Below are 27,616 nucleotides of genomic sequence, written 5' to 3' on the forward strand. Positions count from 1 at the left end.
GACACGCATATCTGCTATGACCTAATCTTACAAGTGACATACTATCACATCAACCCTACGCATACTGCCGTGTGGAAACGGATTGCAAGATGTAAATACAGGAGGCAGGGCATCTATCTGGGAGCTCTCTCAGAGGCTGGCTACTTCTATGATTTCTTTTAATTGCACTTAACAGAGAAACTGGTTCCATAGATGTACATTGACAGGAATAGAAGATATTTTAAAGCAATTTCAGCTCAGGGTATTAATTTTTAACTTTTAACTCAAAATCCAGAAAATCATGCTTTTTAAAATTTGTCCTCAATCCTTCGTTGGTAGCCAAAACCAATAACTTATCCATCAAAATTATAATTCAGTCTAAAATAGCTTTTGATAAAAAACAATGGATTCTTAAACTATTAATTTCCTATGCATTGGTTTTCTTTCAATGAAAAATGAAATTCAAAGTGTATCTTAACCAAATTTGTAAATGTGACAAACTTCTTACCAAGTTTGTCTTACCCATTTGATTTTAACATTTATAAATGTGCACTACAAGAATTACCAACTACTTTACTGATAATTGTTACTATACTGTGAAACCCATCATAACAATTTATGGAAACTTTTCCCCCAAATTTCTAACTTTCATTTTTGTCCTTTGATATTATGTAACATTAAAAACATCTGACATTCTTTTTTCCGTGGAAGGCTAATAAGGTCATTTTTTAAAAAGAGTAAGGCTATCAGATAAATAAGTCTAATTCACATATTTAATGAGTTTGGGGACCAAACTGGTTTCATCTTGCAAAAACACTGAACATTCATCCCAAAGTTCAAACACTTTTGTCGGAATATTTTCCTTTGAAAATTACTGTATTCCTTAGCGTACGGTAACAGTCGACTGGCTTGGCTTCCAAACTATCACTTACTTTTAAAAAAAAATCTCAAATTTATTGCATTAGTGTAAGCAATTCACACTTTTATAGTGAACTACTGCTAATCTAGCTGATATAGCAAGTACACTGTTTAGTTCAGCTGACATAGCAAGACTTTCTCAATGGAAGAAGCAGGACGTTGCTTTACATTATGGCACAAGTTCCAGCATGTTTTTCTTGTCACCAGCTCTCTATAATCAGAACATACTCCCACAAAAGCAAAGCAAAACTGCAAACCACATTGATTTGTTAACCCTTTAAAATTTTAAATAACTCATAGTAAGCTACATTTGTCAGAAAGTAAGCTGAAAAATAAATTCTGCCTTTGTATCACTGTCATATTAACAAAATCAACGTGTTAATCAAATTATAATAAAAATTGCTTTCCTAAGCTTGTCTCAGAGAGTCAGTCGGTCTTCTGTATCACTAAATTATACCCAAGTATATCAAGCTATGGTGTTGTCAAAAAGTATTACATAAACTACCTTCTTTGCTACAGATTCATCCAACATTTCCAAACAAACATCTTTGTCTTTTTGTTTGTATGTAGTTGTTTTCAATGTTAGCAACATGAAATGAGACTTAAAAAGAAACGAAAAAAGCCCTAATGATTACATATGAAATCATGGAGATCTGCTTCTGTCAGCTTCTTAACTGTAATATTTCTTCTTTCAAAATGCATTTGTGGTTGTGAATGTATTTATGTAATACTTATAAATGCCACTTAAACAACCCACTGTGGTTTTAGCACTTCCCCATCAATTATGGCTAAAAATTGAACTCAGTACAGGCATTCCTCAGAGATACTTTGGGTTTGGTTCCAGACCACCACAATGAAGCAAGTCTCGCAATAAAGAGGATCAAATGATTTTTTTTGGTTTCCCAGTGCATATGAAAGTTATGTTACACCATATTGAAACCTCTTTTTTAAATTTTATGTAACTATGTCAGTAAGTTTTTTTACATTTTTATTTAAATTCTAGTTAGTTAACATACAGTACAATATTGGTTTCAGGAGTAGAATTCAGTGATTCATCACTTACATACAACATTCAGTGCTCATCATAACATGTGCCCTCTTTACACCCATCACCCATTTAGCCCATCCCCAACCCACCTCGCTCCATTAACCCTGTTTATCCCCTATCGTTGAGTCTCTTAAGGCTTGTTTCCCTCTCCTTGCTTTTCCCCCTTCCCATATGTTCACCTATTTTGTTTCTTAAATTTCACATATGAGTGAAACCATATGGTTATTTGTCTTTCTCTGACTTATTTTGCTTAGCATAATACACTCTGGCTCCATCCACATTATTGCAAATGGCAAGATTTCATTCTTTTTGATGGCTGAGTAATATCCAGATCATCTGTATCCATTCAAACTATGGAAACATAGTTTGTCTAGTGTTGATACTGCTGCTATAAACATCAGGGTGCATATATCCCTTCGAATCTGTATTTTTGTATCCTTTGAGTAAATACCTAATAGTGCAACTGATGGCTCATAGGGCAGTTCTATTTTTAACTTTTTGAAGAACCTCCATACTGTTTTCCAGAGTGGCTGCACCAGCTTGCAAGACAGAATGCCCACTCTCACCACTTTTATTCAACATGTACTGGTGGTTTTAGTCACAGCAATCAGACAGTATAATGATATAAAAGGCATCCAAATTGATTACGAAAAAGTAAAACTCTATTTGCAGATGATATGATACTATATACAGAAAACCCTAAAGAATCTATCAAAAGACTACTAGAACTGATAGATGAATTCAGCAAAGCAGCAGGATACAAAATAGATATACAGAAATCTGTTGCATTCCTATATATTAATAATAAAACAGTAGAAAGTGAAATTAAGAAAACAATCCCATTTACTAAAACTATACCATAAGCAACAAAATATCTAGGAATAAACTTAACCAAAGAGGTAAAAGATCTATACTCTGAAAAGTATAAAGCACTGATGAAAGAAATTCAAGATGACACAAATAAATGGAAAAATATTCCATGCTCATGGATTGGAAGAACAAATATTGTTAAAATGTCTATACTACCCAGAGCAATCTACACATTTAAATGCAATCTTTACCAAAATATCAACAGAATTTTTCACAGAATGAGAACAAACAACCCTAAAATTTGCATGGAATCACTAAAGACCTCAAATAGCCAAAGCAATCTTGAAAAAGAAAAACTAAACTGGAAGTATAACAATTCCAGATCTCAAGTTGTATTACAAAACAGTGGTAATTAAACAGTATGGTACTGACATATAGAAATAAATGCACAGATAAATAAAATAGAAAACCAGGAAATAAACCCACAATTATACAGTGAATTAATCTTTGACAAAGAGGGAAAGAATATACAATGGGAAAAAGTCTCTTCAACAAATGGCGCTGGGACAACTGGACAGCAATAGGCAGAAGAATGAAACTGGACCAGTTTCTTTCATCATACACAAAAATAAACTCAAAGTGGATTGAATACCTAAATGTAAGACCTGAAACCATAAAAATCCTTGAAGAGAGTACAGGCAGTAATCTCTCAGGGCCATAACAACATTTTTCTAGATATGTCTCCTAGGCGAAGGAAATAAAAGCAAAAATAGATTATTGGGATGGCAAAAAATAAAGTTTCTACACAGCAAAGGAAACAATTGAACTAAAGGGCAATCTACTGAATGAGAGAAGATATCTGCAAATGACAAATCTGATAAAGGGTTAGTATCCAAAAGAACTGATACAAATCAGTATCCCAAAACAAATAATCCAATTAAAAAATGGGTAGAAGACATAAACAGATATTTCTCCAAAGAAGACATACAGATATTCAATAGACACATAAAAAATTCTCAACATCAGTCATTATCGGAGAAATGCAAATCAAACTACAACATAATATCACCTCATGACTCACAGAATGGCTAAAATCAAAAACACAAGAAACAAGTGTTGACAAGGATGTGGATAAAAAGGATCCTCCTGTACTATTGGTAAAAATACAAATTGGCACAACCATTGTGGAAAACAGTATGGAGGTTCCTCAAAAAATTAAAACTAGAACTACTGTACGACCTACGAATCACACTGCTGAGTATTTAACCAAAAACTATGAAAACACTAATTCAAAGGGATACATGCACCCCTATATTTATTACAGCTTTTTACAATAGCCAAACTATGGAATCAGCCCAAGTGTCCATCAATAGATGAATGGATAAAGAAGAGGTGATATACATACATACATACATACACACACACACACACACCTATTCATGTATCATTCAGCTGAATATTATTCAGTCATGAAAAAGAATGAAATCCTGCCATTTGCAACATGGATAAAGCCAGAGGGTATAACACTAATCGAAGTCAGTCAAAGAAAGACAAATAGCATATGATCTCACTAATATGTGGAATTTAAGAAAGAAATAAATTAGCAAAGGAAATAAGAGACAAACCAAGAAACAAACTCTAAATTAGAAAGAAAAAAATGATGGATACCAAAGGGAGTTGTGTTGAGAGATGGGTGAAATAGAGGATAAGGTTTAAAAAGTATACTTATGGGGATCCCTGGGTGGCGCAGCGGTTTGGCGCCTGCCTTTGGCCCAGGGCGCGATCCTGGAGACCCGGGATCGAATCCCACATCAGGCTCCCGGTGCATGGAGCCTGTTTCTCCCTCTGCCTGTGTCTCTGCCTCTCTCTCTCTCTCTCTGTATGACTATCATAAATAAATAAAAATTATAAAAAAAAAAAAAAGTATACTTATGGGGCAGCCCCGGTGGCGCAGCGGTTTAGTGCCGCCTGCAGCCTGGGGTGTGATGCTGGAGACCCTGGATCAAGTCCCACGTCAGGCTGCATGGAGCCTGCTTCTCCCTCTGCCTGTGTCTCTGCCTCTCATTTTCTCTCTGTGTCTCTATGAATAAATAAATAAAATCTTAAAAAAAAGTACACTTATGATGATGATAAACACACACACACAAAATATTCAAAAAAGTCAATGTAATCCATCACATCAACAGGCTAAAGAAGAAAAATCAAATGATCATACAAATAGATGTAGAAAAAAATATGGCAAAATCCAACACCTACTCATGAAGAAAATTCTAAGACAAATTAAACACAAAAGGGAATTTCCTCACCTTGGTAAAGAATACCTACAAGAAACCTACATCACACTAAATGGTGAGACACTTGAAGCTACCTTGCTAGGACCAGGAACAAGGGTAGAATGTCTCCTCTCAGAACTCATTTGCAATATCTTAGAGGAAGTCTCAGCTTATGTAACAAAACAAGAAAAGGAAAAAGATACACAGATTGGGAAGACAAAAATAAAACTATTTGTTCAATGATGACATCATTGTCTATGCAGAAAATCCAAAATAATCAACAAAAAATTCTTGCAACTAACAAACAATTACAAGTTATAGCAAGGTTGCAGGATACAAGTTTAAAACACAAAAGTCAATCAATCACTGTCCTATATACTAGCAATAAACAACTGGAATTTGAAATTCAAAACACAATATATTTACATTAAGCTCCCCCCAAAACAAAATATTTAGGTATAAATATAGTAAGAAAGTACTGCATCTGTATGAGGAAAACTACAAAATTCTAAAGAAAGATATCAAAAAAGAACTAAATAAATGGAGATATTCTCAGCTAATGAATAGGAAGACTGAATATTAGCAAAGCATCAATTCTTCGCAACTTGATCTGTAGTCAATGCAAGCCCAACCAAAATCCCAGCAAGTTATTTTGTATTAACAAACTAATGCTAAAGTTTACACGGATAGGCAAAAAACAAAAACAAAAACAAAAAACAAAAAGAGAATAGCTAACACAATATTGAAGAACAAAGCTGGAAGACTATACTATAAAGCCACAGTAATTTAGACAATGTAGTAGTGCAGAAGGAATATAGGGCAATAGAATCGATAGGGAGCCCAGAAATAAACTCATATAAATAACCCACAAATATCCCCACAACTGACCTTTGACTAAGAAGCAAAGGTAATACAATGGAGCAAAGATAAAAGATAGTCTTTTCAACAAATGGTGCTAGGATAGCTGAACACCCACATGCAAAATATGAAAAATTAAAACAAAGACTTTATATCTTTCACAAAAATCAACTCAAAACGGATCACAGACCTAAATGCAGAATGCAAAACTGTAAAACTCCTAGAAGATAATTAACATAGGTGAAAAACTAGGAAATTCTGGTTTTGACAATTACTTTTTAGATTCAATGGCAAAGGCATAATCCATGAAAGAAATAATAGTTGGACTTCATTAAAATTAAAAATTCCTACTCTGTAAAGGACAATGTTAAGCAAATAGGAACATAAGCCACACTGAAAGAAAATACTTATAAAAGACACATCTGACAAAGAATTATAATACAAAATGTACAAAGAACTCTTAAAACTCAACAATAAACAAACTCTATTAAAAAAAAAAAAGGCCAAAGATCTTAACAGATACCTTGTCAAAGAAGATACACAGAAGGCAAATAAGCATATTAAGAGATGTTCCATATTATGTCATCAGGGAAATGCAAATTAAAACAATGCACACCTATGAGAATGGCTAAAATCCAAAACAGTGACAATCCCCAAATATCGTTGAGCACTAGAACAAGAACTCTCATTCACTGCTGGTGGGAATGTAAAATGGTACAGTAATTCTGGAAGACAGTTCAGTAGCTTCTTATAAAACTAAGTAATACTTTTAACCATATGATCCATCAATCATGCTTGGTATTTACCTGAAGAAACTGAAAACTTATGTCTACACAAAAATCTGCACTGCGAAGTTTACAGCAGCTTTATTCCTACTGCCAAAATTTAAAAGCAATCACAATATCCTTTCCTAGATGAGTGGCCAAATAAACTGTGACATATCCAGATAATAGAATATTATTCAGTGCTAAAAAGAAACTTAAAGGCATATTACTAAGTGTAAGAAGCCGATATGAAAAGGCTATATACTGTAGGATTTCAATTATATGACACTGTGGAAAAGACAAAACTATGGAGAAAGTAAAGATCACTCGTTTCCAGGAAGCAGGGGGGAGAGATAATTCGGGGAGGATAAATAGGTGGGAAGTACATATGGTTTTCAGAGCAGGAAAAATACTCTGTATATCATAATAATGAATATTTGTTATTCATTTGTCCAAACCTATATAGCATGTACAACACTAAGAGTGAACCATAGTGTAAACTATGCACTTTGGGTGATTATGATGTGATATGGAAGTTTATTGATTTTAACAACTGTGCCTTTCTGTTGGGGAAAACTGATGATGCATGAGGCTATGTGTGAGAGGAGGTAAGGGATATACTGGAAATCTTGGTACCTTCCCCTTAATTTTGCTATTAATTTTAAACAGCTCTAAAAAATTTGAATTTAAAATTTGAAATTAAACAATCATGGCACTTCCACTCGTTAATTTCCTATTCATAAAGGAGTCTACTGATCATGCAGTTGGGTGTGATGATGACAATATTAAAATGCAATTCAAGCTTCTAAGTGTTTTTACTCTCAAGTTCTGTTCTTATCTTGTCAAGGGTTGGTAACCAACAGTTCAGGGACCACACATTGAATAGTAGCACTACGCATGCTAGAGAATATTTATTTATTTATTTAAAGATTTTATTTATTTATTCATGGGAGAAAGAGATAGAGGCAGAGACACGGGCAGAGGGGGAAGCAGGCTCCGCACAGGGAACCTGACATGGGACTCGATCCCAGGACTCCAGGATCACATGCCGGGCTGAAGGCAGAAGCTTAACTGCTGAGCTACCCAGGCATCCCGCTAGAGAATATTTAAAATCAGATTTAAGGGACGCCTGGGTGGCTTAGTGGTTGAGGTCTGCCTTCAGCCCAGGGCATAACCCCAGGGTCCCAGGATCGAGTCCCACGTGGGACTCCCTGCATGGAGCCTGCTTCTCCCTCTGCCTGTGTGTCTCTGCCTCTCTCTGTGTCTCTCATTAATAAATAAATAAAATCTTAATATAAAATAAAATTTTAAAACTTTTCACTTAACACTCCAAAATAAGCATATCATAATAATCTGTGTAAGAGATGATGATGTCCTAGATTGATGTGTTGGCATTGTTGGCATTGAAGATACAAAGTCAGTAAGACTTGATAAATGATTGAATGTAGATGGGTAGGGGGGAGTGTCATAAACAATGTCCAGATTTCTGGCTTGAGATCATCAAAGTGGACTTTGATTCCAACTACTGAAATCCACCAGGTTTCACAAGTTTACTTTTGAACATGCTGAGTTTCAGATATTTCTGAGATACTTGTAAGTACATATTTAAAAGTTGTTGGTTAGACAGGTATAGAGTTAATGATGACTTGGGATTCACTGGTATATATACAGGTAGTGACAGAAGTCATAGTAGTAAAGAAAATTTCTGGCACAAACACAGAAAGCAAAAAGAGAATAAAGCTGAAGACAGAACTGAGTAAACCAACACATAAAAAAACAAGTACAGGAAAGGAAGAACTACAAATAAGACTGAGAAATAGCGGCAAAGTGATAGAAAGGAAATCGAGAGAGTAAGGTATCACTGAAGCCATATCATATTATAGAAGGTCATCAGAATCATTTAAAAAAGTTTTTCTCTTAAAAAATTCAATTACCTGCATCAATATTATTCATGTAGAAATTACAATGCTGACAACCATAAACACAAAAATCTAGAAACATGAATATCCCCTAACAGCTCTGTATTTGTTTGATGCACAAGCTTAAGACAGTATTTTAGAAAATTTAACCCACTGACAATTTCTGAAATCCTTCATATTAGGCTTGTCATTACATAAATGAAATTATTATACAAATTCAAAACAAGGAATAATTATTACTAAAAAAATTAGTGCTTTATCCCCATTATATATAAGGTTTATAAGGAATACTATTAAAATTGTGAATAACTGTTATTTGATCTTCTGGCAAATTTAGCTCTATTTTAAAAACAAATGTTTTCAACCTATTTTGAAGGACATATATATACAGTGCAAAATACACAGAGCAAAAAAAGGTTGTGTCAGAGGCAACTGAGTGTGGCTTAGTTGGCTAAAGCACCTGCCTTCAGCTCAGGTCATGATCCCAGGGTCCTGGGATCAAGTGCCACGTCAGGTTCCCTGCTCAGTGGAGAGTCTGCTTCTCCCTGTAGCCCTCCTCCTGCTCATGCACTCGCTCGCTCTCTCTCTCATGCTCTCTCTTTCTCAAGTAAATGAATTTTTTTTTAAATAACACTTGTTTCATCAACTTCAAAAAGTTTGTAATATTCTACTTAGGAATGTTAACACAAGTCTCTAATAGAATTCCAAAAAGAATCCCCTCTGTCCTTAGCTATAAAAATATTAACCATAATGTCCAGAAAAGGGAAAAGAATAAAGTGTCATCAAAGATAAATACTTCCAAAAAAAAAAAAAAAGATAAATACTTCCATTTACTGAAAGTTTTTCCCACCTGGGAATTTTTTAACATCTTCTTGTGGAAAGACAAGGAGGTGTTATGATGGGGAATAAAACATTGTTATTCTAAAACTATCATGAGAACAAGATTGGCACAGCATTATAAGATTACAGCTAGAGGAATTTTCCACTAAAATAGGTATTTTAAGGCTTAGCAATTAGAAGAAATACAAGACTCATGAATAAAATCCTACTTTTAGAATGGATATCAAATATTTAGCAGTACTGGATAAACTATGAAATCTCTAAATAATCAGCAAGTACATCACCGGCCTTCATATTTTTAACATATTTTGCTATCTTACTCTGTTACTCCCACTCCTCAAAACAGCCCCTTACTCTGTACATCTTCTCTTTCTTCTTCCTTTACACACACACACACACACACACACACACACACACACACCTAAAGATCAAAATAAAAAACTCAGACGCTACTCAAGTCGATAGATATTAACTATGGGAAACAAAAAATATAAATAATTTATCTCCAGTAATCCCACCAACCCAGAGATAACTGTCGATACATTTTACAATATAATAGTTTTTAACTTTTTTGGATCACAGCTCCCTTTGAAAGTCTGACAAAAAGATAAATATTTATTTATAAGCAAATATTATATTCTATTACATAGAATTTTAGTAGATTTCAAGGGTTATGAACACTTGATATATATTATGATACTTCATTTTGCATCATTCTCTTTATAATATACTCTCCCTCTCTCCATTTAACATAAATAGGTAATAATTATCCTATATAATTCATGGTTTTCTAAAGCATCAGTTTAATGTCTGCATTATAACTATTTATACTATATTAATAAGTTATAGCTTATAACCTACCTCATTGTTAGAAATTTAAGTTTTCCCTGTTAGGGGCTACCTATCATACACACTCACTTCTGGTATATTACATATAGTGAATTATCCTAAAAAGATCAAATATAACAGTTATCTCATCAAATGTACCTGGTGGCTAAATTTCACTACCCGAGGTATAGACAAAACAAACCCAGAGAACATTCTTCTAGATGTAAGTCACTGCATTAGGTAAGAAGAGCTAAAATTATACACTTTTCATTATTATCTTAACATGTGTCTCCCAAACAGCCAAGCATAGTACACCTTGCACCTCAGAATTATTCAACACATATTTGACATAAAACATCTATTTTATTTTTTAAGAAAAATCTTCAACTAAGCAATATGACAAATTTCTGTGTATTAAGAGGGACACCTGGGTGGCTCAGAGGTTGAGCGTCTGCCTTCGGCTCAGGGTATCCCACATCGGGCTCCCTGCAAGGAGCCTGCTTCTCCCTCTGCTTGTGTGTCTCCCTCTCTCTACGTCTCTCATGAATAAATAAATAAAATCTTTAAAAAAGAGAAATATTTCTGTGTATTATGAATAAATAGGAACCACAAAAATTTACACGTGAATATTCACAGCACACTATATATTACATATCCTAATATAATTCATATGAACCAAAACGTGGAAACACCTCAAATGTCCATCAACTGATGAATGGTTAAACAAAATGTGGTATTATCCAGGCAGACTATGTAACACAGATAAACCTTATAGATGTTATGCAAAATGAAAGAAGCCAGACCAAAAGGCCACATATTGTATAATTTCATTCATATGCATTATCCAGCATATGCAAATCTCTAAAAACACAAAGCAGAGTACCAGTTGCTGAGGCTGAAGGGAAAAATGGAGATTGGCAAACTATTTAATAGGCATGGAGCTTCCCCTTTTTTTGGAAAAAAAACTGGGGAGGAGAAGCTCTAGAACTAGATAGTGTTAACAGTTATGCAACACTGGGTAAGTACAATCGACCACAGAATTGTACACTTTCAAAGGATAAACTTTATGATATTTGAACTACATCTCAAAACTCTTAAAAACAGAGATTAAATATGGAATAGCAAATTCAGATTCGTGCTTAGTTTCCAAGGAAATATAATACTTAAAATGCACTTAAAAATAATATTATACCAAATATTATTACATAATTTCTCTTTCTTGATTATAAGGATAACTTAAGCTCTTGCTGGGTCTGAAGAATATTGGAACAAAAGTTATTTTCCCATACTGTAGCTAGAACAAAGTAAAGATAACTGAGTAGACTCTATGACATCCAAAGCTACATAAGTTGAAGTTATTTTGCAAAAAAAAACTATGTTAAACAAAAATATCCGGTTATTGGTACCTTCCAGTTTGTTGGGAGTCAAAATAAGCTAAATTAAACTCTGACCAAATGCTCTGCATTGTACCCATACTAGGCAAATAATATTACCCTGAGGTAAAGCAACCTATATTGATAAAACCAACCGATCTCTTTGATCTCACACAAGTCATTATATGCCTCAGTTTACTCATTTTTAAATGGGGATAATAAAACATCTCCCTCATAAGACTACTGGGAGAACTGACTGAATTAATGTATATGGAAAGTACTCTGAACAGCGTATGGTACATAATAAATACATAAATCTTAGCTAATAATATTTATAACATGGATAAAAATTCAGATCCACAAGGGAACAATTAGGTCCACAAAATGTACTAGTATCTCAATTACTTTTAAATTACCATTTTTTGACATTCGTGTTCATTTGTAATACCCATTAAGCATAGCTAGAACATATAGCTATTGCATGCCTTACAGCATTCGGTAAAATACAGAATATATTAATATAAAAATAAGGCATCTTGAGAAGAAATAGATTTCCTTAGAAAACACACATAGTCCAAGAAGACTGGTTTCTCTTCAGCTACTGGAAGATTCATTTGGTCTTTCAGTCTGCAATTAAAGAATATGGCTGATTGTTTTGGTTTGATCCCTAACCAATAAATCAAAGAAATTTCTGGTGACTCAGTGGTTCTCAAAACACATGTACAATCAAACAAGAACTACTGGTTTTAAAACAATGGTTATAAAGACGGTCCCATTTAGAAAAGAGTTGCGACATCTTGTATCTCTGCATGAAAATTGTTTCTTCACTTCCTAAACTTAAATAGGTTCTATTCAATTTCCTATGAAAGAGCCTAAGAATCAAGTGACAACTAAGGATTTGAACTCCTCTGTATGGTAGCTCAAAACAACAGATCTGAGATAGAAATAATCTAAGATATAGTATCTTTTAAAAGTGATCCCTCTTTTCTTCCCCACATGAAGTGTAAAAAGCAGAGTTATCTGAAATCAGATGGGAAGTCGTGATTCCACATGTGAATGAATAGCTGTGGCTCCTACTGAGGTCAGCTGGTAGATGTTTGCGGTGTGTGTTTTGTGTCTTCCTACATAGTTCAGTTGAGCTGGGTGCAGTTTTCTGTGTTTACCTAGTGTTTCTGATGAACAAAATTATGCATAAGCAAACATAAAATCTGTGTTATGGTCAAACTGTTTCCTAACATATCAACTGGGACAAATTCAAGTTTCCAAAAACATGTATTATAGCAGAACTGACTGGAAGCGGATGTTGGCTCTTAAGGAAAAGAACTGTAGTCATGTTTTATCCAAATAAAGAATGGGGGGGGGGGGGGGTACCTGGCTGGTGCAGTCAGAATAGCATGCAACTCTTGATCTCAGGCCCATGTTGGGTGTAGAGATTACTTAAATAAATACAAATTTTAAAAATAAAAAATAAATTATGGGCCTCCAATGCAGTTATAATGAGCGCCTCTGGTAGGTTTATACTGTACTTCATTGAAAGGGAGAAAAGCAGAGACTGCTCCGCTGATACCAGCCATTCTTTTTAAAACTTAAAAGAAGCAAAACAGTATGCAAAATCCAATATGCTCACAATCATGCAAATAAGAAGCCTAAAAAATAAAATGGAAGCAAAAAAAATAGAAATAAGGTTAATAATGACTGACTTGGATGGTAAGTTTGTGAGTAGGCTTTTCCAATTCAAGTCTTCAGTAGTGAGGATTGCTTTTAAAAAGAAGAGAACAATTTTTTAGTAATCGTTTTTAGTAATTGAAAAAAATTGTAAGGAAAGAAAAGTCCCGAAAAAAGTACATGCGTTATAGCTATAGAAAGAAGTACAATAATAACATGAAACACTAGGTCTGAAATAGGATTTTGCACCTAACCTACGTTTTAACTAAGACAATGCTTACTCTTTCTAATGTTCATATTATGATGTGTTCACATACTTTATAAAAGCAAGACCCTGTGGTGGCTCAGTCGGTTAAGCACTGGACTCTTGACTTCAGCTCCCGTCATGCTCTCACTGACCTCTCACTGACCATGAGATCAAGCCTCGCGACCAGCTCAGCGGGGAGTCTGCTTCTCTCTCTCTCTCCCTCTGCTCCTCCCCACCCCTGCAGCATGTGCACACCCCCCACCCTAATAAAAAATAAATCTTTAAAATAAAAAATAAAAATATTTCTTCTCTTGTAACTTAACTAATTTCTGCTCAGAGGGAATGTGGTATACCAAAGGGTTCACAAAGTAAAGCCTTTTTCCTCACTTTGGAAAGATGATGTCTGCCCCCCAACCTATTTGTTGGGTAATGTATGTCAAGGTGCTTTGCATACTATTAAAGGCTACATAAATATATCCCATGTAAGGTTACTAGAGGGGAAGGGGACTTAGAACACTTATGACTTTGCACACTTAAGAAAACACTGCATTAAATATATTTGTGAAAACAAAGGGACCAGTTAATTACTGTGAGAATGATAAAACTTAGTATTTGTCTTAACGTGCTTCCCATATTTTTTATTCAGAACCATTCCTGATGGTTGATTATACGCTTAAATAAAAATGGTAAATTATACACCCTGGTTAATCCTGCCCTTTGCAAGTCACTTAGAACTGTCTTGCCCTTTTCTTTTTTTTTAAGGTGTATGACAGTTTTATTTAGATATCACACCAAGCAGGGTATCTATAAGCTAATAACCTGTCTTGTCCTTAAAAAAAAACTTTAACTATTGGACTATAAACTTAACCAAGTAAACATATTAAGAAAAATCACGGGATGCCTGGGTGGCTAAGCAGTTGAGCATCTGCCTTTGGCTCAGGATGTGATCTTGGAGACCCGGGATTGAGTCCTCCATCGGGCTCCCTGCATGGAGCCTGCTTCTCCCTCTGCCTGTGTCTCTGCCCCATTCTCTGTGTCTCTCATAAATAAATAAATAAAATCTATTTTTTTTTAAAAAATCACATATTGGAAAAAAAAACCTACAAAAACATACTGATCCATCTTTCCTAAACCTTGAGTCTCAGAGACTTCATGATCCTCTCACCTCCAAATAGTTTCTAAACACATTTTAAAAAGGAAAGTAGTCAATATATAAAAGATGCTCTACATAAACAAGAGTTGATGAATAAAATATAGCCTAACTATAGTGTTTAACAGACTCAATACTGAAAAAGTACATTCTTGATATTTGTAAGAAAAAAAAATATTTAATTATAACAGCACATATACAAACTAGTCTTGTCATTATATCCTCTAATGATTTTTTAAGGATTTGTCCAGCTATTTGTCATACACCTTTAAAAAAAGGTGTATACAGTATAACATAAGCTATCTGGTGCACTGAAAACATTTTCTAACAGATGAGGACAAATTTCTATTCTTAAGGCATTCTTCCTTTTTTTTAAATGCCAATTAGTCAGCAGACACCCTTTGCAAGAACATCTATTCTCTAGTCATTGCTACAACTTGAGAAATTAATGAAAGTAATGAATTGTAGATGTATGATTTAACAAATTCCTCTAGATAAGGAATTGATAATTTTAAATACAGATTCTAGGTTTTATGTTGTTTTCTTTTAGTATTTTTTTCCTTTTTAGACAGTATTCAAACTGCATGCAGAAACGAATTGCTGGAAGTCAGAGTGAATAATGACTAGCAGCTTTAAAAAATTTTGTTTTATAACAGTATTAAACAGGGCTAAATCTTTGAAAATTGAAAAGTAACAAAACATGCTCTAGGTCATGGAAATTTAAAAAGTACCAGCAGAGGAACTGGTCCTAAGTAAAATAATGGTCTGAAAGCTTAAAAATAAAAACAAACATGGTGGAAAACCAATCTTCTTCCTGATTTAACACAGTGATATGTAAATGAATCTTCTGATGAATATTTATAAGAAAATTATTCTCCTGTTGATTTTTTTTTTCTCCTGTTGATTCTAGTTAAAGAACAGTAATCTGAATAGTGTCAATTATAATTCAAGGTTTACTATTTAACAAGTAAATATTTATATATTTATTAAGTTACTGAAGTTTTATCTTTATCCCTAAACCAAAAACTAGTGATAAAAATTTTTTTGGTTTGAGAATGTGGCCTGAAAATAAGCCAAATCAAAGCTATTTCACTGGCAATAATTTCTGGCAAAAAAAAAAAACAAAAAACAAAAAACAAGATTCTTTCCAGTTTAAGCTATTCATGTTAAGTAAAAATTATTAAGCAATGTATAAATGTCAGATGCTTAAAAGATTCACAGGTTTCATTATACCTAAATTAAAATTACTCAGAAATGAAAACTGAAGCAGAAGTAGCAGCAAACATACTAGGTTCACCTGAGACAGTTTCAGACTTTCCTACTCTACTATTTTGGCCTTTTTACCTCTTGCAACCACTAGTAGATATTACAGCCAATAGTAAAACTTAAAAATTGAGTTTTATTTATATGTAATAGTATGGAAATTGGAGCTTCTCTTAATGTTTTGTTTTAGATGGAATATAATAACCAACTTTCAACAAAATACTTCAAATGTTAACAAATAGAGAAAATTAAAGGTTTTATATATGTAAACTTAGGTAGATGGTGCAAGCATGTGTGTTCTGGAATGAGGCTGTCTGAGTTCCAATCTAGACTTACTGTTGGCCAAGCTTGTATCCTCATAAAATTATTTTACCTCTTAAACCCCACTTCTCTCATCTACAAAATGAAAGTAAACATTGTACCTTCTGTACCTCTCTTTTAAGATACCTGTTGAGAACTGAATGAGATATCTCCATGTAAAGCATGTTGGACATGATAAGCGCTTGATAATGTTTACTATTATTCTACGATTATTAGCACACGTATGACCAACATCTTCTGCAACCTTATGATAACACCTGGGAAAGAGGAAGCTAATAGCCCAAGCATCTCCATTAAACAACTTCGCATATTTAATTCTGATTTTCTTCCTATATATGTACATACACACTCAAACACATTTTTTGGTAAAAGCATTACTCATTGTGTAGAAGACTTGGTATGATCTGAATGTTTTACATTCCCTCAAAATTCCTATGTTGAAATCCTCGTGTTCCGTATGATAATATTAGGAGGTGGGGCCTTCTAGAGGTCTTTCAGAGGTGCTTAAGTCACAAAGGTAGAGTCCTCATGGATGGAATCAGTATGCAGAGAAGAGAGATCTGAGAAAGCTCCTTGGCTCTTCCACACCAGGGTTAAGGACGGTGTAAGAAGTTCTTAGTCAGCAACCTAGAAGATGGCCCTCACCAGAACCGGACCTTGCTGGCTCTCTGATTCGGGACTTTCAGGTTCCACAATTGTCAGAAAAGTAGTTTCTATTTAATCTATCCTGTCTACCGTGTTTTGTTATGGCATCCCAAGCTAATAAAGGTAGTATTCTTGTATTTTCAAAGTTCAAATATACAAGGGAAAATGATTCTCAGTTTTTATTTTGCCAATTTCACCAGTTCCATACAAATTCACAGTATGCAGTTTTCAGAGACAGCAGGGTACGTCAAAGTCATGAATCAGACAGATGTTACCACGTTCCTGCCTACAATGTAATTCTTCTTAACAGCACATTAAGGTTTCTTAATTTTCAACAAGCTGTTTGAAACAGTTCTAGTTAGTTAAGCCACAGTCAGACAGACATTACAGTCATATCTACAATATGTTGTAAGTTAAAAATTAAGGATTCTCACCTTTTATATCTGCCTGAAACTGTTCTAGATGATTCCTGTAAAGCAAAAATAATGACATCAGTTTGGGTGAGTGTGCAAGAACATAATTCCAGATATTAACACAAAACCGTTAAAAATGTCTAATTTTGAAAGAAACTAATTTGGCACAAGTGTTGCTTTAAAAAAAATTCACAATGCTGGCAAAACAAAATAAGACTCTACATCTGATTTTTCAGACAAAACCAAACACTTCTTTAAATTTTTAATTTAGAAGACTTTTAAAACAAAATTGACAAAGGAAGCATCATTCATCAATCAATTGGCTTAATGGAAGCCAATGAGCATTCAAAAACACAATTAAAATCAAATATATATATGTGTGTATTTGTATATATGTGTATATATACACACACATGGATTTCCCTTCTTTTTTATATATTCAATTTAAAAAAAAGATTCACCACATACGTATAATGATTAATGCTTATTTTCAAAGACAGCTAAAAATTAAAAGAAAGTACTGTTCATGTTGATTGTATGCTAACCAAAAGGAAGTGGCTAAAAGTTAACATTAACCACTGGGGTAGGGAAATTATTATCTTGTGATTAACCAGTTATTTTTCTTTCTTTCTTTCTTTCTTTCTTTCTTTCTTTCTTTCTTTCTTTCTTTCTTTTTTTTTAAAAACTTAGTCGTTCTTTTTTTTTTTTTTTAAGATTTCATTTATTTAGTCATGAGAGACACAGAGAGAGAGAGAGGCAGAGACACAGGCAGAGGAGAAGCAGGCTCCTTACAGGGAGCCCAATGTGGGAGACTCGATCCCCAAACCAGGATCATGTCTTGAACCAAACGCAGACGCTCAACCACCGAGCCACCCAGGCGTCCCAACCAGGTATTTTTCTGTTCAATCTTTTTTTTTTTTTTTTTTTTTTTTTTAAGATTTTACTTATTTATTTGGAACAGAGAGAGGGCAAGTACATGGGAGCAGGAAGAGGAGCAGAGGGGGCTGGAGAGGGAGGGGGGAAGAATCTCAAGCAGATTCAGTGCAGGGTTCAATCCCTCCATCCAGATCATGACCTGAGCCTAAACCAAGAGTCAGACACTTAACCAACCGAGCCACCAGGGCACCACTGTTCAATCTTTTTTTTTTTTTTTAAAGATTTTATTTATTTATTCATGAGCGACACAGAGAGAGACAGAGGCAGAGGGAGAAGCAGGCTCCCTGCAGGGAGCCCAACATGGGACTTGATCCTGGGTCCCCAGGATCAGGCGCTGGGCTGAAGGCGGCGCTAAACCACTGGGCCACCGGGGCTGCCCTGTTCAATCTCTTAATAGCCCCAGCTCCCCAAATAATTTTTGCAGTTTCATCTTAATAAAACCTAGTCAAAAAATGCTAATGCCATAGTTTCCAAAACAATACTTCTCTCTCAGTTTGATTATAATTGAAATATTTTAAAACATGACACCAAATGGACAGCTTGATTGCCCAGACTGCCTTTTACTGAAATGGAGTAAGCTGAATTGCTAAATGAGAACAGCCTTTATTGGATTTACCGATTTGTGGGTTGCTGATACACTGAAATGATATGAACAACACTGCAATAAATAATACTTCTGAAGCTTAACACAGAAGCATTTTCCTGAATGTGGTAAAACTTTGATTAATACAGATTTAGAGCAGAATTTTAACAAGTACAAAAATGTGAGATGAAGGCTGTTTTTAGCAATACTGAACTATAGTGGCATTATACTAATTTTATACTTTGACCCACTTAATAGACTTAAAGTCAGTATTAGACAAATTTCTAGTTAAGTATACTAATAAGAAGTTGTGTAATATCAGTTTTCCATATTTCCGGCAGCTTTTTTTTTTTTTTTTTTTAAACAATTAGTCACTTAAAAACGTATCGCAGTTAAGTTTCACACAATATTTTCTATACTGCTAGTTTGGTGCAATTTGTAGAATTAGAACTCCGATCAAATCATTCAATGTTCATATCCAAGATATGTAAGCAATTAGAATTTAAGCTTATTTCTATATAACTACTATTTCAATAGTTAAGATTCTGAAGCAGACAGAAGACACCCAAGCTTATTCTTTATTGATATATTTAAATAGGGTCTTTTAACTACATATTTTGTAGCTAAAGGTTATTTCACAGTAATTCTAGTAATCAAATGACATTCCTTAGCAATGGAAAGTTCCCCAAATTGGATAGACTATATTAGTATGAGAACTAGTATCAGAAGAAATTGGGAGGAGTGGTAGGTAGTCTGCTGCTCCTCTGCATTCAAAGTGGTCAATTAAAGATGGAATTTAAAGTGATCTCTAAACTCTTGCCAAAAAGAGGAACTTGGGCATTTCTTGAATGAGAAATATTAGGTAGAAAAAAACTAAATCAATCCCTATAGTGCAGCAAGAGTCCCTTATAATTTTAAGAAGGAAAATGCTTGATGTTTTTACACATTAAATACACAAATATAAACTTCACCTCAGATTTGTTAACTAGAAGCCTCTGTATTTCTGTGGCAACAAAGACTTCCAAGCAAAGGATGGCAACTCATTAATTAGTATCCCTGTTAAAGTTGACAAGTGCATTCTAAATGGGGCAGGAGGTAGGAGAAATACCAGTATCACTGAAACTACGTATAAAAACTGTAAGTGCTAAGACTGACATTGGTCTTAAAAGTTTCAAAGACTATGTAATTAGACCTTACAATAACCCCAAAGCCTGTTACACAACTGATTTAAAATTATACTTTGCCTGAAATAATCTTCCCTGCAATGGGATGGTTTGTATTACTAATGAGAGGGGGAGAGACCTACAGTGAGCTTAGAAAATGTTGGCAAGGCACAAACTGTTTTGTGTAAGTTTAAATAAAACATTCTGCTTCAGTCAAGCTTAGAACGCTCAGTAAGGAAATCCCATGCATTTTCTTTACAGGTGCAGTGGCAGATTAGAACTTGTAAAGTATAAACAAATATAAAAGCATATGTGAAATAAGATCAGAGAAATACAAGCCCAGCTAAATATAGCAAAAGAATACTGAGGTTATTCGATTAGACTAATTAGTGACGAAGCCATAATCCTCAATAAAATTGTGGCATAGCATGCTAACTGGCCTTCCAGACTAACTTCAAGTGCCTATACTGGTACACTTAATGTAACAAGATACGCTGTTGAAGATGAATGCAGAACAAAATATCTGTAATGGATCATTGATAAAATAGCTAAGAAAATGAAAAACTAAACAAGAACTTTATTAAAGTAACAAAGATTAAAAAAGGAAAAACTCATTATTCCCCTTCCTTTCTGAATGAGTCAGTACTAAAGCCATTAGGTGAGACAGAGCTAGATGCGAGGGAAATAAAGAGGCCCAAATCAGTATCAGAGTACTGGAACACTACATGAAGAGCTGCCTGGCACAGAGAAAGGGTCCAAGCTAACTGCAGAGAACATCCACATAGCAGGGGGACTTGGCTTGGCCAGAGAAATCAGGGCCAGAGCAGAAATAAGGGTATCTACAAAGTGGGAAGGGAAGTCAGGTCCTGAGGCAACATCAGGAAGGGAGTCCCACGTAGAGACATCAAGAGGCCCAGGTAGGGTGTGATGGTCATTCTTTCAAGAGGGTGACACATAAGAGTTTTAGAGCCTCAGAAGGTTTAAAAAAAAAAAAAAAGCAGCATGGCATGGAGAGTTCATAGCCCTTGCAGAGAGCCTCTCTGCAAAGAGATGAACAGGGGTGACATACCAGAGCCTTAACAGGATCAAGAGAGTGTCCATACTGAGTAGTAGTCTGGCCTGGAGGTGTGAAAACCCAATCAGGTTAATGAGAGGTCTCCATGGAGAAACAATCCAGCCTGAGGTCTCAGAGTCTGAACATGAACAAGGATAGTAGGAAGAGGAGCCTATTGCAGGATGACAGAGGCTAAGCAGTGTACGGAGGGAATCCCAGGGAGTGTGTGTGTGTGTGTGTGTGTGTGTGTGTGTGTGTGTGTGGTGGGGGGATCCAGTGTGGAGAGTCACAATTCAAGCAACGTAAGGAGGGCATTCTATAGCCAGCCTTGCATGCGATGCCCAAGCCTGAAGACTGTCAGCAGGGTGTTCATGCGCAAAGACAGCCAACATGGGATGTCAGAACCCACTCGTGGTGAAGAGGGTATAAATATGGGGAAGGGGAGGCAATGGGAGATAGGTTACATATAAGGGGACAGAACAAATAAGAAGACATTCAGGAGAATGGGAAACAAGTTTCTCAATGTCATAAAAGGGAGTTACAACTACTACAATAAAGCCCTATAGTATTAGATTAGAAGTTATCAGTATAAATTAGTATCCACAGAAATAGATGTAGGTGAGTAGGCAGACAGCAGCCAGATATGTACATTATTTGATGGGCCCGATATAGTCACAGGAGTCATTAAATGAGTGGAAGACAGAGGTAGGAGGAGGTCAAAGGGAGATATGACTAAGAAGAAAGGTCAGAATGACAAGATGTAGGAAGTACTCAACCCACCATTGCAGGCTTTGATGGAAGGAGGGCCATAAGCCAAAGAATGTGGGTAGCCACCAGGAGCTGGAAAAGGCAAGGAAATGGATTCGTCCCTAGAGCCTCCAATAACAAACCTGGTCCAGATTTTAGCCTCTGATTTTAGTCCTTGATGCTGGCCAATGAGACCCATGGAGGACTTCCCATTGAAAAAACTTTAAGATGATAAATTTGTACTGTTTTTAAGACAACAAATTTGTAGAAATTTGTTAGAGCAGCAATAGAAAACTAATATGGATGCTAACAGGATATAATCCAACAGAGAAGATAGTAACAGCGAGTCAATACAGATATAAGCACAGGAAGATGATAGAAAGTCTGATGGGGATTAAGATATCTACAGGATTCAAAGCACTTATCCATAAAAAAATATATATTTTTCCTGTTAAAGGATTTCATGTGAATCAGCAGTTCCACAAAATATTTATTAAGAAAGGGAAAGCAGAATCTGGAAACAACTACTTTAATCACATGACCAAAGTGATCAACAGCAGCAATAGAACAAATTACAATTATGTGCCCCAATAGGAATCACAGTGAGAAGAACATAGCATCAATTCTGTGATATTCCTGACAAAGATCTATAATGTGAATACAATTAGAGTAAATATTAGGTAACCCAAACTGAAGGGAAAAATCATAAACTTCTCTGTAGTCTTTTAAAATGTGAAGATTAAGAAATTTAAAGAGAGACACTGTGGAACTGCTTCAGATTAAAGGAAACTAAAGAAATAACAGCAACTAAATGCAACTCGTGATGCTGAATGAGATCCTTTTGCTAAACTTTAGAACATCACTGGGACAACTAGTGAAACCCAAACAAGGTCTGAGTACTGGATGGTAAGAATGTGTCATTTTTAATTTCTTATTTTTAAGGACCATGTTGTGGTTACATAGGAGACTGTAGAAAATACCCAAGCAAGGAGAGAGAGGCTCTTTCCTTTCGGTCTGGTGGCGGTCATCAGCCCAAAGGTAAGCCATGATGGGCGCCCAGCAGTACACCCAGGGGCTACGGAGAAAGAAGCAGTCCCCTGTAATGTACTTTCTTCTCCGGGTGCACTGCTGGCAGTACCACCAGCTCTCTGCGCTCCACGAGGCCCCTGCCCAACCTGGCCTAAAAAAGTGTACAGACCAGGGTAAAGGCCAAGCAAGATCATATCATATATAGGATTCATGCGCAATGTGGTGGCCACAAACACCCAGTCTCTAAGGGTGTGACCTATGGCAAGCCTGTCCATCATGGTGTTAACCAGCTAAAGTTTGCCTGGAGCCTTCAGTCTGCTGCAGAGGACAGAGCTAGACACCACTGTGGGGTCTGAGAGTCCTGAATTCTTACTGGGTTGGCAAAGATTCCACGTATAAATTCTTTGAGATTATCTTCACTAACCTATTCCAAAAAGCTATCAAAAGAAATCCTGACACCCAGTGGATCACCAAACCACAGGGAGATACAAGGACTGACATCTGCAGACCTCAAGAATGTGGCCTTGGAAAGAGTCACAAGTTCTACCGTAGGTATTGGGGGTTCTTGCTGTGTGGCATGAAGATGCAATGCTCTCCAGCTCCACCATTACTGCTAAGATAACTAATGCTTGTAAAATTAAGTGTTCCTTAATTTATCTGTTAAAATAAGTTGTCTGCAGAATGTTCCATGAATGTACTGTCAAATTATGAAAGTTAAAGTGCAATAATGTTTGAAAACTGTAAGTGGTAGGATATCTCTGTTTCTTGTAAGATAAACGCTTTTATCTTTGCTTTATTTTATTATGGAGTTTATATATCAATATTTACAATGCTATTTGGAATAACAGGTATAATATAAATTCTGTAAAAGTGGACTGCAGAAGCTAGCCACATAGATCTGTTGGTGCATGTAATAAAACCTACAGCTTCACTGAGATGATGTAACGCTTTGCTGGTTTACTCTCAAATGGCTGTTTCTAGGGGTTCAGTAAGAAGCTTCTTAAAATTGGATTTCATTTAGAAACGTGAAGAATTTCCTAATCTTTTATATATCTTAAATATATATGTAAAATCACATGCAGAATAATAAAGTTAACTAGGGCCCACATCTTTAGGTTTAATTTAATATTCCATTTATGTAACTGCTGCTTCTGAAAGAATAAATTAAGAGAATTCCACCATTTTTAGGAGAACTGAATAAATCTGTTGCAAGAGGGTTCTCTTACAAATGATGGTATATCTTGCTTATTAACCTCAGCAAAACTGCCTTGGTCTCCACCGCCAGAGTTCCTATAAAAGATGGAGGCTTCTGGTTTTATCCCACAACCCTATGGGATCTGTAGAATACTAAATCTCATACACAACAGTTAGTAAGGGTATTTACACTTGTGTATACTGAAACTGAACATTAGGTAAACGAGAAAACTTAAATGGAGCTGATATAACCAAAAGGAGACTAGAAAAAAATTATTAAAAGCTATTTAAAAATTATTATTAAAATAGCAACTGACATCCTGGTATTTTTAAATATTCATTTGTAAAATTAAAAAATTTTAAAAATAAATGTTTGGGGCACCTGGCTGTTTCAGTTGGAAGAGCATGTGACTCTTGATTTCAGAGCTCACAATCAACAGTAACTCATAAGAAAATACATTTTTAAGATAATTCTTTAAAATTAAATTTAAGGGGCGCCTGGGTGGCTAAATTAAGCGCCTGCCTTCGACTCAGGTCATAATCCTAGGGTCCTGGGATTGAGCCCCATCTCTGACTCCCTGCTCAGTGGGGAGCCTGCTTCTCCCTCTCCCTCTACTGCTCCCCCTGCTTGTGCGCACTCTCTCTGTCAAATAAATAAAGTCTTTTTAAATTTTAAATTTAATTTAATTTAAATAAATACTCACTTGTAGCAAGTAGGAACTGCCTGGATCTAATAAACTGACAGCTTCATTCTGCATCGTGTTCTGTTGTGTAATTGCATCTTCGCGTTTCCGCTCTTTCTGCCCTGCTTCGTCATCTTCATATTCATCTAAGCACTGAAAGAAAGAATAGTTTCTATTTTATTTCCACATAATATTAACAGAATATTTTGATAATATATGAAGATACATTTAATAGCACTAAAGAAGTATCTGGGCAAAGGTGGTCCTTTCAGCAATATATAGATTTAATTCCTATAAATTAAATTATCTGCTTAAACACCAACATCCACATTCACACCCCTGACAACTTATCTTTTCTCTAGACTCTAAATAGCAGTGACAGGGCTTGCCTAAAGGTAAGATCTACTACTCATTCTTTTACATTCATTCAACAAGTAAACGAATGGTGTCTACCTTAAACAAGGCACTATTCAGAGAGTAACAAATGACACACTCAAGACACAATTTATAGTCCAGTGGGAAGTTAAGATTTAAGATCTAAGTTATATGTAGATATAGATGCAGATAACTTAATATAAAGGCCATTTTTCAGCTTAGTAGTACCTATGAATATATACCGAAAGAGTATTTTCACCTGGGGAAGAAGTCTTCGACAGAAACTCCACAGAAAAATTTGTAATTTAAGGCGTAGGTTAAATTTGGAATTGCAGACATAGAAAAAAGAAAACTGGGCAGCCCCAGTAGCTTAGCGGTTTAGCGCCTGCCTTCAATCCAGGGCTTGATTCCGGAGACCCGGGATCGAGTCCCACGTCAGGCTCCCTGCATAGAGCCTGGCTTCTTCTCCCTCTGCCTCTCTCTCTCTCTGTGTGTCTCTCATGAATAAATGAATAAAATCTTTGAAAAAAAATAAAATTTCAGATGGTGGAAACAGCATATGGAAAGGTTATTGCCAGAAAGCTGGATCAACACCTGCATTACCTCTCTCCCGACTCTACGTGAAAAAAAAAATCGTAGAAAGAAACAAATTCTATCCATTACACCAACTGTGGAATGGGTTATCTGTTTCTTGCAACTGAACTCATTCTTAACCAATACTGCCCTAAAGGGTTCTGTGAGAGACAAAAAAAAAAAAGTTTCGGCAGGCACTCTGTAAACACTAAGGCACTAACCAAAGAAAACAGGACTTACAAATTATAAAAAGAGAGAAAAGGGTAGGGGACTGTGCAAACCAAGAAGGGACTCTGGAGTATGTGGAACAGGAAAGAACACAGTAGATGAGCAGCACATGCAGATACAAGGTCCGCAACGGAGGATATGGAAGGAAGCATCTGAGGTGGAGTCTTAAAAATTAGGAAATGAGGGTAAACAATGAAAGGAGTGAGATTCCAGCGAATGCTCCTATCCTCCCAGTAATGGGACTGTGTGCACAGATGTCATCTGATCTTTGTCATGTCACTTGGTGAGAACTGGAACTTGGATATTTGGTACAAGAAAAATGAGGAGACCGTGGCTATTTGACTCTGACCCAGGAGACTAGCGTGTTGTCATGATCCATGAAACCACAGCAAGCTAACACTGTTAGCCTGCAAGCAGGGCAAGACCTCAGACCTTGCACAGTTCTTGACAGAGGTGAGGACTGGAAAGGCAAGTACTCTGATCACAAGGAACAGAAATAGTCGCAGAAGTATGAACTTTTCCTTCATAACACAGAAAGATGTTTCGGTCCTACAATTTCTTGGAATATGAGTAAAACATGATCAAAACTGATTTTGGGAATAGAACCTACATACAGCAGTTCAGAGTGGAAATTAACAGGGACCAAAAGTGGAGAGTAGACAACAAAAGAGATAACTTGATCCTATGAAAAGTAACGTATCCTAGGTAAAAAAAAAAAAAAAAAAAAAAAAAAACAGAAACAATAAGAAAAAAATCTAGTAAGAGTACTAGAAGTTTAATTAGTCCTGATTAGAAAAAGAATCTCTTAGGGCTCTTTAAAACCTTTCTCAGACCAACAGACGGTATCATGTTTAATGGCAAAATATCAAAAGTCAAAAGCAAAATGAGATGTAAGACATTGATATCCATTCCACTATCTACATAGTTGTCAATATTGTTCTGGAACTGCTGATAAAACCAGGTAAGAAAAAAGATTTCAGCAATAAAAAAAAGGCAAAATTCCATCCCTTCAGATGATACAATTTTGTTGATAACATAAAAATATTTAAAATTTACTAGAGTTCATTATGGTCTTTATAGAAGTATGCAAAAATAGCTTCCCAAAGTAACATCAATAGCCAACTAGATTGTAGAATTTCAATGGTAACCATAAAAATAAAGCAAAAAACTTTATGAAAAAAAAAAAACTACAAAGCTTTACTGAGAAATACAAATTAAAACCTATTTTTTATTTCTTTTTTTATTATTTTTATTTATTTATGATAGTCACACACACACACACAGAGAGAGAGAGAGGCAGAGAGAGAGGCAGAGACATAGGCAGAGGGAGAAGCAGGCTCCATGCACCGGGAGCCCGACGTGGGATTCGATCCCGGGTCTCCAAGATCGCGCCCTGGGCCAAAGGCAGGCACCAAACTGCTGAGCCACCCAGGGATCCCCAAAACCTATTCTTAAATGGAGAAAAAACTAATATTGTGAAGGTATCAATAATTTGTAAGTCCATTTATAAGTTCAATAAAAATTCCAATCAAAATCTTAAGCAGAGGTGGATCATGTGGGTAAATATGTAAGACATCCAGAAAAATTACTTTTTAAAAAAGTTATGATGGGATCCCCAGGTGGCTAAGCGGATGAGCGTCTGTCTTCAGCTCAGGGCGTGACCCTGGGGCCCCGGGTTCGAATCCCACATTGGCCTCCCTGCGGGGAGCCTGCTTCTCTCTTTGCCTGTGTCTCTAC

The 27,616-nt window shown here is 35.6% G+C and overlaps 1 protein-coding gene and 1 pseudogene across 2 annotated transcripts in view; one reads left to right on the forward strand and one right to left on the reverse strand.

Moving 5' to 3' along the window:
- PAWR (pro-apoptotic WT1 regulator) overlaps positions 1-27,616 on the reverse strand; it is a 103,078-nt gene that overhangs the window by 11,690 nt on the left and 63,772 nt on the right. For both annotated transcript variants that reach the window (XM_025992355.2, XM_072724445.1), the window contains exons 2-3: positions 24,725-24,856; positions 17,336-17,370 (exon numbers count right to left, since the gene is read on the reverse strand). In XM_025992355.2, the coding sequence (XP_025848140.2) occupies positions 17,336-17,370; positions 24,725-24,856 (167 nt within the window). The remainder of the gene's footprint in view (positions 1-17,335; positions 17,371-24,724; positions 24,857-27,616) is intronic.
- On the forward strand, positions 22,846-23,448 carry LOC112914928 (large ribosomal subunit protein eL15-like; annotated as a pseudogene).

The sequence above is a fragment of the Vulpes vulpes genome, chromosome 10 (assembly GCF_048418805.1).
Source record: "Vulpes vulpes isolate BD-2025 chromosome 10, VulVul3, whole genome shotgun sequence".
Classification (NCBI taxonomy): domain Eukaryota; kingdom Metazoa; phylum Chordata; class Mammalia; order Carnivora; family Canidae; genus Vulpes; species Vulpes vulpes.